Below are 13,195 nucleotides of genomic sequence, written 5' to 3'. Positions count from 1 at the left end.
CTTTCCATGAGGTCGCTAGGAATCCAAATTGGACTACACTAACACCCATGACTTTCAAATTAAACTCTCTACTCTTAATCTCTGTTTAAACTACACGCCTATAGTAGAACTCTCTATTTGCATGTTGAGTGGGCATTTCAAATGTATCTGTGCCCCATGTTTTGATTCTCCCCGCCCATAGACCTGTTCCTTTCCTAGCCTAGAAAATGGTACCATTATTTACCCAGTTTTTCAAGCCAAAACTCCTAGAATCATCCTTGATTTGTTTCATTTTTCCACATCACCTCTGATCCATCAGCAAAACCCGCAAGATCTGTCCTGAAAATGAATCCTGAATAAATCACTTCTCACCATCTCCACCCTTACCAGACTACCCAAGCCTTCATCATCTCTCCCTGGACAATGCCAGCTGACTTCTAACTAATTTTCTCCTTTCTACTCAATGCCTTACAATTTATGCTCGGCACAGCAGCCAGAGTAAATCTTTAAAAAATAGGTCTAATCATGTTATTCCACCCTTCAAAACCCTCCAAAGGCTTCCCAACACACAATAGAATAAGTACTTAGCAAAGACTAAAGTCCAACCAATGTTGCCTTCGGCTCCCTCTCTAACCTCATTTCCACCTACTCTTCCCCTCCATCACACACTCCTGCATCAAGGTCTTCACACTTGCTGATTGTTCTGCCTGGGATGGGGTCCCCCAGGTATGCATGTGACTTGTTCCCCATGTGTGAATGTAATCTCCTTAGAAGGTCTTTTGCTGGCCAGGTACCTAACACAGCATCCTGGTCATTCTTTATTACTTTCATTTCCTGCTTTCTATTTTCTTCTAGCACTTTCATGACATTATTTTATACTCGTATTTATTTGTGAATTTATTTGTTCTCTTGCCTATAGTATATGTTTCATGAAGACAGGGCTTGTCTGTTTCTTCCATCGCTGAATCTGTCCCAGTGCCTCCAAAAGCACTTGCTCTTAGAATGAATGTACGTGCCCAAGGAGACAGATACACAAATTCTATTGCAGTACTTGTATTTATAATTAGAAATGATCTAAATATCCATCAAGAGAATAATGAATAATAAATCCTGGTATTTTCATAGATGGACCACTCTACATTCTACATACTACTACTGTACATACCACTATACATTATTCAGTGAAAAATAAATGAACAAGAGCTACTTACATTAACTGCATAAGTCCCAAGAAAATATAGAGTAAAAATAGCAAGTTGCAAATACAAATAGTAGGACATCTTTTATATAAATTTTAAAATATGCAGAACTACCTATTATTTGGATAAATGTATATATAGTGAAGTTACAAAACCATCTGGGGAATGTTAAACACAAAAACTAGGGTAGTGGTTGTCTACGTTGGGGTGGGGTGCACAGGGCACTGCAGTGGCATCTGTAATTACGTATTCCTTTAAAAAATGTAAAGTAAATAAGGTGAAATGTTAAGATAGGACAAAGCTGCTGTGTAGGTCCATGATTGTTTATTATGGTCTCATCTGTACTTTTCGCAATATTGATTGCTTCTCCTGCGATTACCACCTGGGGCCTGCCCAATGTCAGAAAGGTGTGACTGAAATGAACAGTGGCTTTTGGGGCCATGTTTCAATGGCTACTGCATACTCTTCTCACCAGTCCCATACCCTACCTTTTAGATAAAATAGGAAAATTGAATTGCTTAAATCCAGGGAGGCCACTAAACCCTTCTCCAATCTGGTGAGAACAATAATGCCTTACAATCGTTCGTTTTCCATTTTTTTAGGAGTGCCTCTCATATATGTTCTCATTTACCCTCCGTGACAGTCCTGGAAAGGAGGTGTTGCCATTATTTCCCCCCCATTAGTGGAAGAGGCACAGGAGCTTAAGGAGTGAGTGGCAGAGGCAGAACTCGACAAAGGTCCCCTTGACCCCTGGTCACCACAGCTCCTGATGCTGTGCTTCTGAACTTGTGGAACTTTGTGCTCCTGCCATCATGGATCTGAAAGCAGAATGTGACCTCTTTGGGGAATGCATTAGGTTGCTTGTAATGTGCAGCTCTGTGGTTTCATTCAAGTTCTGAAAGATGAAGGTTCTTGGGAAAGAGACTGTGAAGAAGTTTTTACTCCTCCTGTTTAAGCTGCCTCAACTTCCGTGAATAAAACATGAGATGTGTATCTTCAGAGTCACAAGTCTACTAAGATATTCTTTTTTCCCCTAGGCCTCATATCAAGTGATGGGTTTTGCAGATATCTGATGTCAGATGAAAATGCCCCAGTCTTCCTAGATCGTTTAGAACTTTACCAAGAAATGGACCATCCTCTGGCTCACTACTTCATCAGTTCTTCCCATAACACCTATCTCACCGGCCGGCAGTTTGGCGGGAAGTCTTCAGTAGAAATGTACAGACAGGTCCTCCTGGCTGGTTGCAGGTCAGAAACTCACAACGGCTGTTTATTTTTTGTATATGATTTAATTTACTTTTCTCTGAAAAATAAGAAGTAGTATTCAGTGGGAAAAGAACATTTGTCCTTCTCTTTAATGAATTTGATGGTCATTTAACTTTGAGAAAGGAAGGACAGTGTTCCAGAAAGAGCTAGAGTCCTCCTGTGGGTCAAAAGATATTTTTGACTATAAACTTAAAATATCCCCCCAAAATTACAACAACAAAAAATACATATTTTCTGAAGTCATGCTAAGTTTCCTGTTGGTCATATGCACTTGCAAATTTAGCTTTCTTTAATGTTAAAAGTTCCAAAATTTTTATTCTCTAAGAATAAAGATTATTGAAAATGATTTTCCTTTTACAGAAATTGGGAAATATTTGAGGTTTAAAATATGGCAAAAATGCTCAAAGTGAAAAAAATAAGAAATGTAGTTACATTATGATTTCTTTCTTGGTTGTCAGTAACCAATACTTCATTTTCTTAACTCACTATTTCCTGTGTATGCAAACACTGTAAGAGAAATTAATTACATCACTGCTTCTATCTCTGAATACTTGAGTATGAATCACTGAAACAATGAGAACATTTTCTTTTATGGCCAAAGTAACATCATCCCACCTAACAAAATTAAAAAATTGTTCTTTAGCATCATCTAAAACTCAGCCTATATTCAGATTTTCCCAGTTGTCTCCAAATGGGTTTTTCTTGCAGCTTTGTCTCAACTAGGATTTCATCTAGAACCACACTGGTTGTTATATCTCTTAAGTCTCTTTTAATCTCTGACAGTCTCTTTTTGATGACACCAGCCTGATAAAGAGTGTACATAATGTGATTTTAACCTGCACACTCCATGAAATAATCGCTACTCAGTTCATTAATTCTTTCCATTTTCTACTTATATAAGAAAACGACTTATTTTAATGTCTCGTCATTTAATTTGTACACACACTTTTTTATTGTAAGGATCCAATATTGTAATTTCACTATGTTCCTAGATGTGTTGAACTTGACTGTTGGGATGGAAAAGGTGAAGACCAAGAACCGATAATAACTCATGGAAAAGCAATGTGTACAGATATCCTTTTTAAGGTAAGTTTTAAAATTATACGGCCGCGGTCTTTTCCTCCTTTTTGAGGAGAAAGTCAAGAAAAATGTTTTCTCCACTTACTATCTCCTTCATACTACTTCTCCTACTTTCAAATGGTGACAGCACTACATAATTAGGTTTCTCTGCAGGGTCCCCCTGTTTGTACTTACTTAAAAAACACTCTTTGATTTTCTTATCTACTCTTTGCTTACTTATTTTGCATTATTTCTGAAGGACTTCAAGGTGACATAAAAAGATAAATAGGATACAGAAAATAAAATAGATTATAAATAGTGCCTATAAATAGGGTAAGAAAATAAGGGAGTGAGATTAGAGTTTATGAATGCTTGTCAAGAAGTCCTATAAACTGTCAAGCCATACCACAAATTGGGCTCCAAACCTCCTAGAATTCAGTGCAAGGAGAAAAACATGATGATTCACAGGATTTGTAGAATAAAAACAGAGCAGTTGGTCCAAAGAAGCACAATTATTCCCGGTACTGACACCAGAGAGAAATTTTTTTCCCCAAAGATCCTAATAGAGGGAAATCTATAATTTTACAAACGGGCATTTCAGAATTTGATGATCTCTATGTACAATTTGAAGGTTGGTTTCTTAGAACATTCTTCAGTCTGCTCCAGTGATATCCTACCAAAAGACAAGTCAAAAATGAAATTCTGTGGTTGGCCAATATGTCAGGTACGTTGGTCTCCATCAGTTTGCTGTAACTCGGAATAGTTATTGCAACACCTGGAGCAATGGTTCTTAACCCCGCCTACATGTGGAAAATCACCAGAGGTGTTTTTAAAAACAGATGCCTGGTTCCTATACCCACAACGCTCCATGCATATCATTTCTCTTAGCCAAGATGTTGGTGAGTTTTGAGCAGCAATGAATTTAAGGTCATGCTCCCTGAGAAGTACCAAGAGTATATTCAAGTGGGAAGCCATGAGTTTGCACAGCCAATCAAACTGAGAGGAAGGGTTGGTGTTCTCTTTAGAGAATTAAGAAGCCTAATAAGGAAGCTTAGCTGAAAAGAAAGCTATTCCACCTGAGCTTGGTGGTGAGCAAAGGAGAACCCACAGGCAGACCCAAGATTTTCCTCAAGGAGTAATTCTTGGCCAGCTCAAGTGGAGAATCAAAGTCAAAGACATTTTCTGGGAAGAAACTTTAAACAAGAATAACGAAAGGACCACCTTAGCCATAAGGATGCTCAATAAAATACTCCAAGATTATGTAACCTAGGAAATTATCATTTCAAATGGACTTCCCTGGATAAATGCTGTAAAATATTTTCCCGATTAACTGAGTGATGGGACTTGCCCTGTGGTTAACTATAAGCCAGTAAGAATTCGGGGGTTTTTACCAAATATGCTTCTCTGGTTATAGAAGTGTTGGTTTGCAACCATGCTTTCTAAAGCTAAGCAGCGAGTGGGGCTGCCATCTGTTGAGAGAGTGGCGAGGAGGACCTGCTCAGCTCATTCAAAACTTGTTTCAATTGGGCTGGCCCAGTGGCACAGAGGTTAAGTTCGCACGTTCGGCTTCCGTGGCCTGGGGTTCGCTGGTTTGGATCCTGGGTGTGGATATGGCACCGCTTGGCACATCATGCTGTGGCATGCATCCCACATATAAAATAGAGGAAGATGGGCACAGATGTTAGCTTAGGGCCAGTCTTCCTCAGCAAAAAGAGGAGGATTGGCAGCAGATGTTAGCTCAGGGCTAATCTTCCTCAAAATAAATAAATAAATAAAATAAAATAAAAAAGAAGACTTTAAAAAAAAAAAACTTGTTTCAGGTGAGTAAGCTCTCAGTTCAGAGAGGGGCTTCCAGAGCACTTCCCTGTTTTGCCTCACGTGTTGCTTAACCAAGGAGAACCCCTCCCTGATGACCCCCCACTTTTCCCAGGCTAATATGAAACAAGTGGTATTGCACATGTCACATCAATTCACAGGAGTCTTCATCGAATCAATGAAATGTAGCCAAAGACCGGTTCCCAAATGCAGAGCCAAGTCAATAAAAGCTTCAGTAGTCGTTAGGTTATTACCAACACATTTCTCCTAGAGACAGGAGGGGTGGAAGAGTGGGCTGTTGTGAAAATCGCTGTGCCAAAAAGCTCACCCGCTCCTCAGCGAGACAGGCGAACTCTGAACCCATCTGGCAGATTATCAAGCAAGGAACTGGCATGCCGTTTAGGTGAAGTGTCTTGTTAGTTAATAGCACCATAATTTTGGAGAAGTAAAAGATAGCTTTGAGGAAAATTGTCATTAACCATTAACTGCGCCCGGGTCTAACCACCCTGCTTGTAGAATGATCTCAGTAAATGGGTTCTCCGAGTGTGAATGGCCAGAAGTGACTTTCTGAAAAGCTCAAATTAGTAGTCTCTGAATGGTTTCAGGTGCCTTCGTTTTTTTTATTCTTCTCTCTCATTAACGCTTTTTATCTTTAAAGGATGTTATTCAAGCCATCAAGGAAACTGCGTTTGTCACATCCGAATATCCTGTAATTCTCTCCTTTGAAAATCACTGCAGGTATAAAGATTCATTCTACTCCATGTCTTTAAGCCTTGCTTCCTAATACCCATTCCCCACTCCTGCTCTACATCCTTTTAAAGAACCCAATAGTTTTTTTGTGAAGTGGTAAGGACACAGTCTTATGCAAAAAAAAAAGGAAAGAAAAACCCAACCTCCCCCCCAAAAAAGCCCCAAATCATCTTAATGTGTTTTAGAGATGCTTCCTCTAAATAAAGGTCAGAGATCAGGACCCCTTGCTCAAACTTCCATTAAGTTGGAAGATTTGGCAGTATATTTGAAGTCAGACTTTGTGAACTTGAAAGACATTTTTTATTCTGTTTACCAGCTCTTATATTTTGGGGCAGAATCTCCTTCTTTTTAAACTATACCAGTTAAAGTTTGTGGTCTGTAACAGTATGTCTCACATGAGCATCAAGAGGACCATGATGCGTTTCACAGAGTGGGAGTTTTTAATCGCCTAGGAATGGAGCTTTCTTATTCTTGGACAGTTAATGGATGTTTGAATTTACGAATGCTGGCTCTTTCTCTCCAGCAAATATCAACAGTACAAGATGTCCAAATATTGCGAAGATCTATTTGGGGACCTTCTGTTGAAACAAGCACTTGAATCGCATCCAGTATGTATTTTTAGCAAACCATATTTCTAACATGAATGGATTTGTTTTGAAATTCATTTCTAAAGGGTCAAGTAGTTCTCGAGGACTAATGCTAAAGAGCTTCATATTTATTTAAATTCTTTGGTACGGAAAGCTTTCATCGTGCTTCGGAGGGATGTGTAGAGAGACATAAAATAAACAAAATATTTAATTTGGAAGATCTTGGGGTCTCTATGCATAGTTTCTAAGATCACTGTCCTAAAATTTCATAAAATGCCCACTGGCCAAAAGTCTAGACTCGGCAGTCATTCTCAGCTGTAGTCACATGTTAGAATGACCGGGGGAACTGTTAAAAATACCTTTGCGAAGTCCCCACTCAGAGATTCTGATTTAACTGCTCCGGGGTCAGGCCTGAGTGTGGTGTTTTTAAAAGCTCTCTAGGTGAATAAAATGTGCGCCTAGGGCTCAGCACCAGCGGGAGCCTGTTGCTGTGGGAAGTCCCCCAAATTGCAGTCACAGGAGCGTGAAGTTCAAGCTCCCAACTCCAAAATAAACGCTTGGACAACATTATATATACATTTTTTGAGCTTCATTTTTACACCTGTTATTTCCTTTATAAATCAAAGAATTTTTACCCTGTGGTCCAGAGATAGGCTTTGTGGGGTCTGTGAACTCATTCTAATTGCATACTTTTTTTATCTGGAATAATCATTCTAGAGAGTTCATCACATTTTTATAAGGATCCGTGTGTACCCCCAAGTGGTTAAGATCCACTGTCACAAGGTGTTATGAGTAGCAAGACAGCTAATGGAATTAAATCTAAAACACCGTACAATAGGGAAAAAACAGAAAAAATACAGGAGACAGGATACCTGCATCCTTTGCACCTCCTCCTGACTCTTCAGCCTCCTGAAGTGCTGTCGCAGGCTGCCTGTTCCTGTCCTTGTAGGCTTCCTCTTCCTCTGGACAGGGGCCTGGCTTTTGACTGCCAGCGCCTGCAGTTTTTTACCTGAGGGGGAACTCTGGCCGCAGGAGCCTGCTCTGCCCACACATGAAAAACAGGCCTGAAGTGCCAGAGAATTAACACCCTCCCCGTGCTTCCTCACTCCTCAGGAGGGCTAACTCCGAGCACATGTTTTCCACCGTCTCCCAGGGTCCCCGGCAGGACCTCACTGCTGTCCCCATAGTGGTACGATGCCTGATAACACCCCCGCGGTCGGCTGCCTGTCTCCTTTCTCACTTCCCACTCCTCTCTTGGACTATCCCCGGGCTGCCGCCCAAAGAAACTACAAGTGCCTTCATCCTTGTCTCAGAGACTGATTATCAGGGACCCCATCTAAGAATCATCCCTGATTTTTTATTATAATTTTATTTTTACCCAGGCCCTCTGTGTATTTTTTCAGTCAGGCTAAGGTGCTTGCTTTTGTGGAAAGACCACTGCATTCTTTGTGAAGTGATATTCACATACACAAAAGGGGTTGTGGGAAGCACAGGTAATATAAATGGGAGTAAGACCTGCTCACAGACTAAAGAACTTTCCATCTTGAGGGGGTGGGACACAGGACACACGTGTAAAAACATAAGTAAAAGAGGAGATGGCCTGTGATGTGTTGGATATTTATTGGAGATATCCAGTTCAAGAGAGATCACTGGGGAATGGACCAGTGACAGCGGGCTTCCCGGAGGAATCAGAATTTCGGCAGAGTGTTTCATTTGAGGCAAGACAGGCATAGGAATTCCCAGTGTGTGTTGTATGTAATAAGTAGTATACAAATTAGTTTTGGAGATGAATGGATGCATGGCAGGGGGGGGTATAAGTGGATGATGGGTGGGGGAATGAGGAATGGGTGGCTGCATATGGCACATTTCTGTGGATCAGAGGTAGTAGAAAAAAGGAACATCTCCTTTGCCATAAATCCAAGCAAATGAAACCACAGTAGAGGTCAGATTTCAGTATTTAGGACCACTCCCTTCTTGATTCCCTTATTGAACCCACAAACCACAATCCCAAGTGCTGAGGTCGAATCAGCCTACTGAGCAGACTGGCTGACTGTGCAGCCCAACACTTGGGGGCATCAGGGAGCCTCTTGACTTCTGCCTGGGAAAGCAGTTCTGACCCCAGCTAAAGCAGTTCTGACCCCAGCTGGCTTGGTGATCCCTAATACTTTACCAGATACTTAAAAGTACAGGCCTGAGGTTGAGCACGGTCCCCTCCCCCTGACACCACCCCAGGTAGTGTGGAGCAGCTCTCCCTACCTCCGGAGACCAGGTGGATGTCAAGTTTGTAGCGTTAGGCTAAGGCAGAGGGGGATGCGGTGAGCTGATGTGAGTTGAGGAATGGAAATTGCTGACTGCCATCTAGTGGATGTTGGATTGTATAACTCACCGGCCTCCACGCTTATTCAGGGCTGGGAATGAGAATGGAGAAGCACAACCGGTCGTTAATTCAGCCTTTTCTGTTTATCTCTAGCTCGAACCAGGCAGGCCCTTGCCATCCCCCAATGACCTCAAAAGAAAAATACTCATCAAAAATAAACGGCTGAAACCTGAAGTTGAAAAAAGTAAGTCAAATACACACACATATGATGGAAGCAGATATACATTGTATGTTTGGACAATTCAACTATCTGGAATGAAATATGTTTTAAAACTGCTGATTCAGGGGGAAGAAGGTGTAGTGGTGATATCACATTTTTATTTTTATTTTATTTTTTTTGCTGAGGAAGATTCACCCTGAGCTAACATCTGCTGCCAATCTTCCTTTTTTTTTTGGTATGTGAGCCACCACCACAGCATGGCCACTGGAGGTGAGTGGTGTAGGTCCATAACCATGAACTGAACCCGGGCCGCCAAAGCAGAGTGCACTGAACTTAACCACCAGGCCACTGGAGCTGGCCCCATATATACTCTTCAGAGCAAAGATGCCACATTTGCATTTAAGTTTATTTTCCATGGTCAACTCATTCCTGCAGTGGGAAAGCACATTCATATATTCATATACCAGGATGTGTAGCGGTCCCAAGGAAAAATGAGAAGAAAGTGGAAGAGGCATTTTAGAATCTATCAAAATATGAGGAGCTAGCATTTTGTCATTTTATTCACTCTAAAGTTCTCTTAAAAGAGTCCCTTTGTGTTTTGCCCATGTGATACATACATATGTAGAGATCCTAGGTAAAAATGAGAGTGTGAGTGGGTGTGTAGAGAGAGAGAAAAATGATTTTATACGGACATGTTCCCCTCTATTCTCTTAGGACATTATCTTTGAAAATATTTTCTTTCAATGAATCTCTTAGTTCAATGAGTTAATAGCACCAAATATTGATATGATTGCATTGTGTTTTTTCCCTAGTCTAAATTAAAATTTTAAAATTATATTAACTACAGTTTATTTTTATTACAAAAGCAATCATGCATAGGAAAATGAAAACAGCAAGGAACAAATAAGAAAATAATAAATATGACTAAATTGTTTATTTTACACGTATGTACATGTATGATAGACACTTGTACATACACATACACTTTGGACATTACACACATTTTTAACGAAACTGGGATCATGTTAAATATACTGATTTTTAAATTATTTTTAATTCAACCAATTAAGTATATTATACCCATTAGGACATAAATCTACATACTAACTTTAATTCTAATGTATGAAACACTATACGGAATGTGTAATGTGGAAGATAGTATAATTTAACCAGTCCCAAGTTGAGGGATTTTCATTGCTATAAAAACAACAATAAACTTCTTGAATTTGTGCGTTTTCCTCCCTGGAGTCGGTTGGTACAGTTAGACTTGGTTGGCTGAAGCATAGACACATTTTATTTTGTGATGTATCTTGTTATACTGTCTTTCAGAAAAGTTGTACCAACTTACACTCTCACCGTAATCTACAGGAGTGCCTGTTTTCCAGCAAAATCCTAAGTGCTGGCTGTTGGTCATCTTCTATATGTGTGCTCAACTAATAGAAGAGAAATGATACTTTAATTTTTTTATTTGTATGTCTTTGATAACTAGTTTCTTTAGATAACGTTATTTATGATTTGTCCCTACACGTTTTCCCATTTTTTTAATTATTTCATTCGTCTTTGTCTTCCTTACAAGAGGGTTTTTTTTTATATTAAGATAATAGGCCTGGTTATATCAATTGCAAGTTTTTTTTCCTGAAGTTTCATCAGTCTCCAGTGTGCGTGTCTCTTTTCTGTCACTTCCCTAGAGTTATTCATCAACCTTGGTCTTTGTTAGATTCTCCAAATTATGGGTTTTTGTTATCAAGCCTTAAATCCTTCCTGGTGACTGAGCCCCACTCTCAAACCTGGGGTCCAGAATTCTGAGCACTTCACCCGTGTTCCGGTAGTTCTTCATCATGTGTAGATAATGTGGTTGTTGCACATTCCTTAAGAATTCCCACCACCAGGACTGAGTGAGACAGTGGCCTTAGGAATGTGACTAGTAGGAGCCTAGACAATATATTTCCGTTCTTTTCATTTCCTTCTCAGTGTCTATCTTAAAGCCCAGGTTTTATAAGTGATCCAACATCTGTCACCATCTCCATCTTATTGTTTGTTTTTAATAACAGAACAGCTCGAAGCTTTGAAAAGCATGATGGAAGCTGGAGAATCTGCTGCCCCAGTTAGCATCTTAGAGGATGATAATGAAGAGGAAATAGAAAGTGGTGAGTTTTGTTTTTTTTTAAAATTACATGTCACAAAAATACTTTTTAAAATTAAAAAACCCATGGATTTGTCTCAATGATCCCTTTTATATAATGAGACATCTTAATTCCGAATAGTCGGGTGTGTATTCATGCACCAACCTTAATCTTCTGTTATTTTGCCAAATAGCATTACTTCCAGTTTACCCGGGCAATAGATTTTAGTGGCTTAGTCGTCTCCTTTCTTGTTATGCATTCAGTGGTTCAGCAGGAATTCACAGCCAGAGAGAATCCTTGAAGCACTTGCTGTAGAAGGCAGGGGTTGGAGAGTAAGGACATGCTGCAATTCTTTCCTGTAAACCAAAGAGGAACTTCCATGTTGTTAGTGATGAGAGGAGTAAGGCAGGTTAGAAGGAAAGGAATGTGGGGAGAGACTCTCAGATAAATGATTGGTTTGTATGTACGCACAAAGTGAACTGGAAACTCAAAGCCAGTATTAAAATCTCAAATTCAAATTCCTTCAAATAACCGCCCCAACAGAATTATCCATATAGGTAGATAATTTTAGCAGAGACAGCCTTGCTTAAAATATTTGCTATTAGCTTCTGTTTTACTTTCGCCATATAGCCACAACCATAATATTTGACTTTAAATGGGTTTTCTGAGAAGTTTGGAATGTTTTAGAAAATTGTTTTTATGTGTCATGAGAATTGATTAACAGAATGACTCAGTCTTCCATTGTGTGTTTATTGGTTAGACAGTGCCTTGGATTTGTATAGTGTTTGTGCTAAATTATTTAGATATACTTGTAGAAACTCTCTTCACTTATTATACAAACATGTGAAATACAAGAGTAGATTTTAGGAAAGTTTGATATTGTGAGTAATAACCTAAGAGCTCTGAGAATTAACTAATCTAATTCACAACCCCTTAATAAAGACTGATGACTGTGGATCAGGTTTATAAATGACGGTTTGTGTTGCATGTCCAAACTGTTGGTTCAGCTCCACTCCCAGAGAAATGTCATAATGACCACTTTCATGTTTTATATGACAGGGAGGGCCTAGGGGGCCAATGATAGCTGATATTATTATTATTTTTTTTTTTAAAGATTGGCACCTGAGCCAACATCTGTTGCCAGTCTTTTTTTTTTCCTTCTTCCTCTGAAAGGCCCCTGTAGATAGTTGTATATTCTAGTTGTAGGTCCTTCTGTTTGTGCTATGTGGGACTCCACCTCAACATGGCTTGATGAGCGGTGCCGTGTCCACACCCAGGGTCCGAACCTGCAGAACCCTGGGCCGCCAAAGTGCAGCATGCGAACTTAACCACTCGGTTACAGGGCCGGCCCCAATATCTGATATTATTTAATCGATGCCTATTAGGGTTATCTATTACTGTGTAACAAACCACCCTAAAATTTAGAAGCTTAAAACAACACTTTATTATTTTCTGTCATAGTTCTGTGGATCATCTGGTCTCAGGTTGGTGGTTCTCCCTTAGGTTTCTCATGTAGTTGCCAGCAGATGACATCTAGAGCTGGAGTCATCTGAAGGTTCAATTGGGCTGGTGGTTGTCCAAGATGCCTCACTCATGTGGCTGGCAGTTGATGCTGAGATCTCAGCTGGGCCTACTGACCGGAGTACCCCCATATGGCCTGTCCACATGGTTTGGGCTTCTTACAATGTGGTGGCCAGGTTCTTAGATGGAGCATCCCAAGAACCAGTGTTCCAAGAGGCAGAAAGCAGAAGTTGCTAAACTATTTAAGAGCTGTGCCCAGAACTGGCACATCATCATTTCCGTTCTATGTTATTCATCAAAAAGGTCTTGGAGGGCCCACCTGAGTTCACGGGGGTGGGTGAGTGGCAAGATCACATTGT

At 40.1% G+C, this 13,195-nt stretch overlaps 1 protein-coding gene across 4 annotated transcripts in view; it reads left to right on the top strand.

The window, feature by feature from the left end:
• Positions 1-13,195, top strand: part of PLCB4 (phospholipase C beta 4) — a 380,701-nt gene that overhangs the window by 295,439 nt on the left and 72,067 nt on the right. For all 4 annotated transcript variants that reach the window (XM_046679316.1, XM_046679314.1, XM_046679315.1 and 1 more), the window contains 6 exons: positions 2,216-2,426; positions 3,437-3,530; positions 5,977-6,056; positions 6,592-6,676; positions 9,126-9,216; positions 11,244-11,339. In XM_046679316.1, the coding sequence (XP_046535272.1) occupies positions 2,216-2,426; positions 3,437-3,530; positions 5,977-6,056; positions 6,592-6,676; positions 9,126-9,216; positions 11,244-11,339 (657 nt within the window). The remainder of the gene's footprint in view (positions 1-2,215; positions 2,427-3,436; positions 3,531-5,976; positions 6,057-6,591; positions 6,677-9,125; positions 9,217-11,243; positions 11,340-13,195) is intronic.

Source organism: Equus quagga, chromosome 12 (genome assembly GCF_021613505.1).
Source record: "Equus quagga isolate Etosha38 chromosome 12, UCLA_HA_Equagga_1.0, whole genome shotgun sequence".
Lineage (NCBI taxonomy): Eukaryota > Metazoa > Chordata > Mammalia > Perissodactyla > Equidae > Equus > Equus quagga.
Note: the sequence above shows the minus strand (reverse complement) of the source record. Positions and strands in the feature narration are given on the sequence as shown.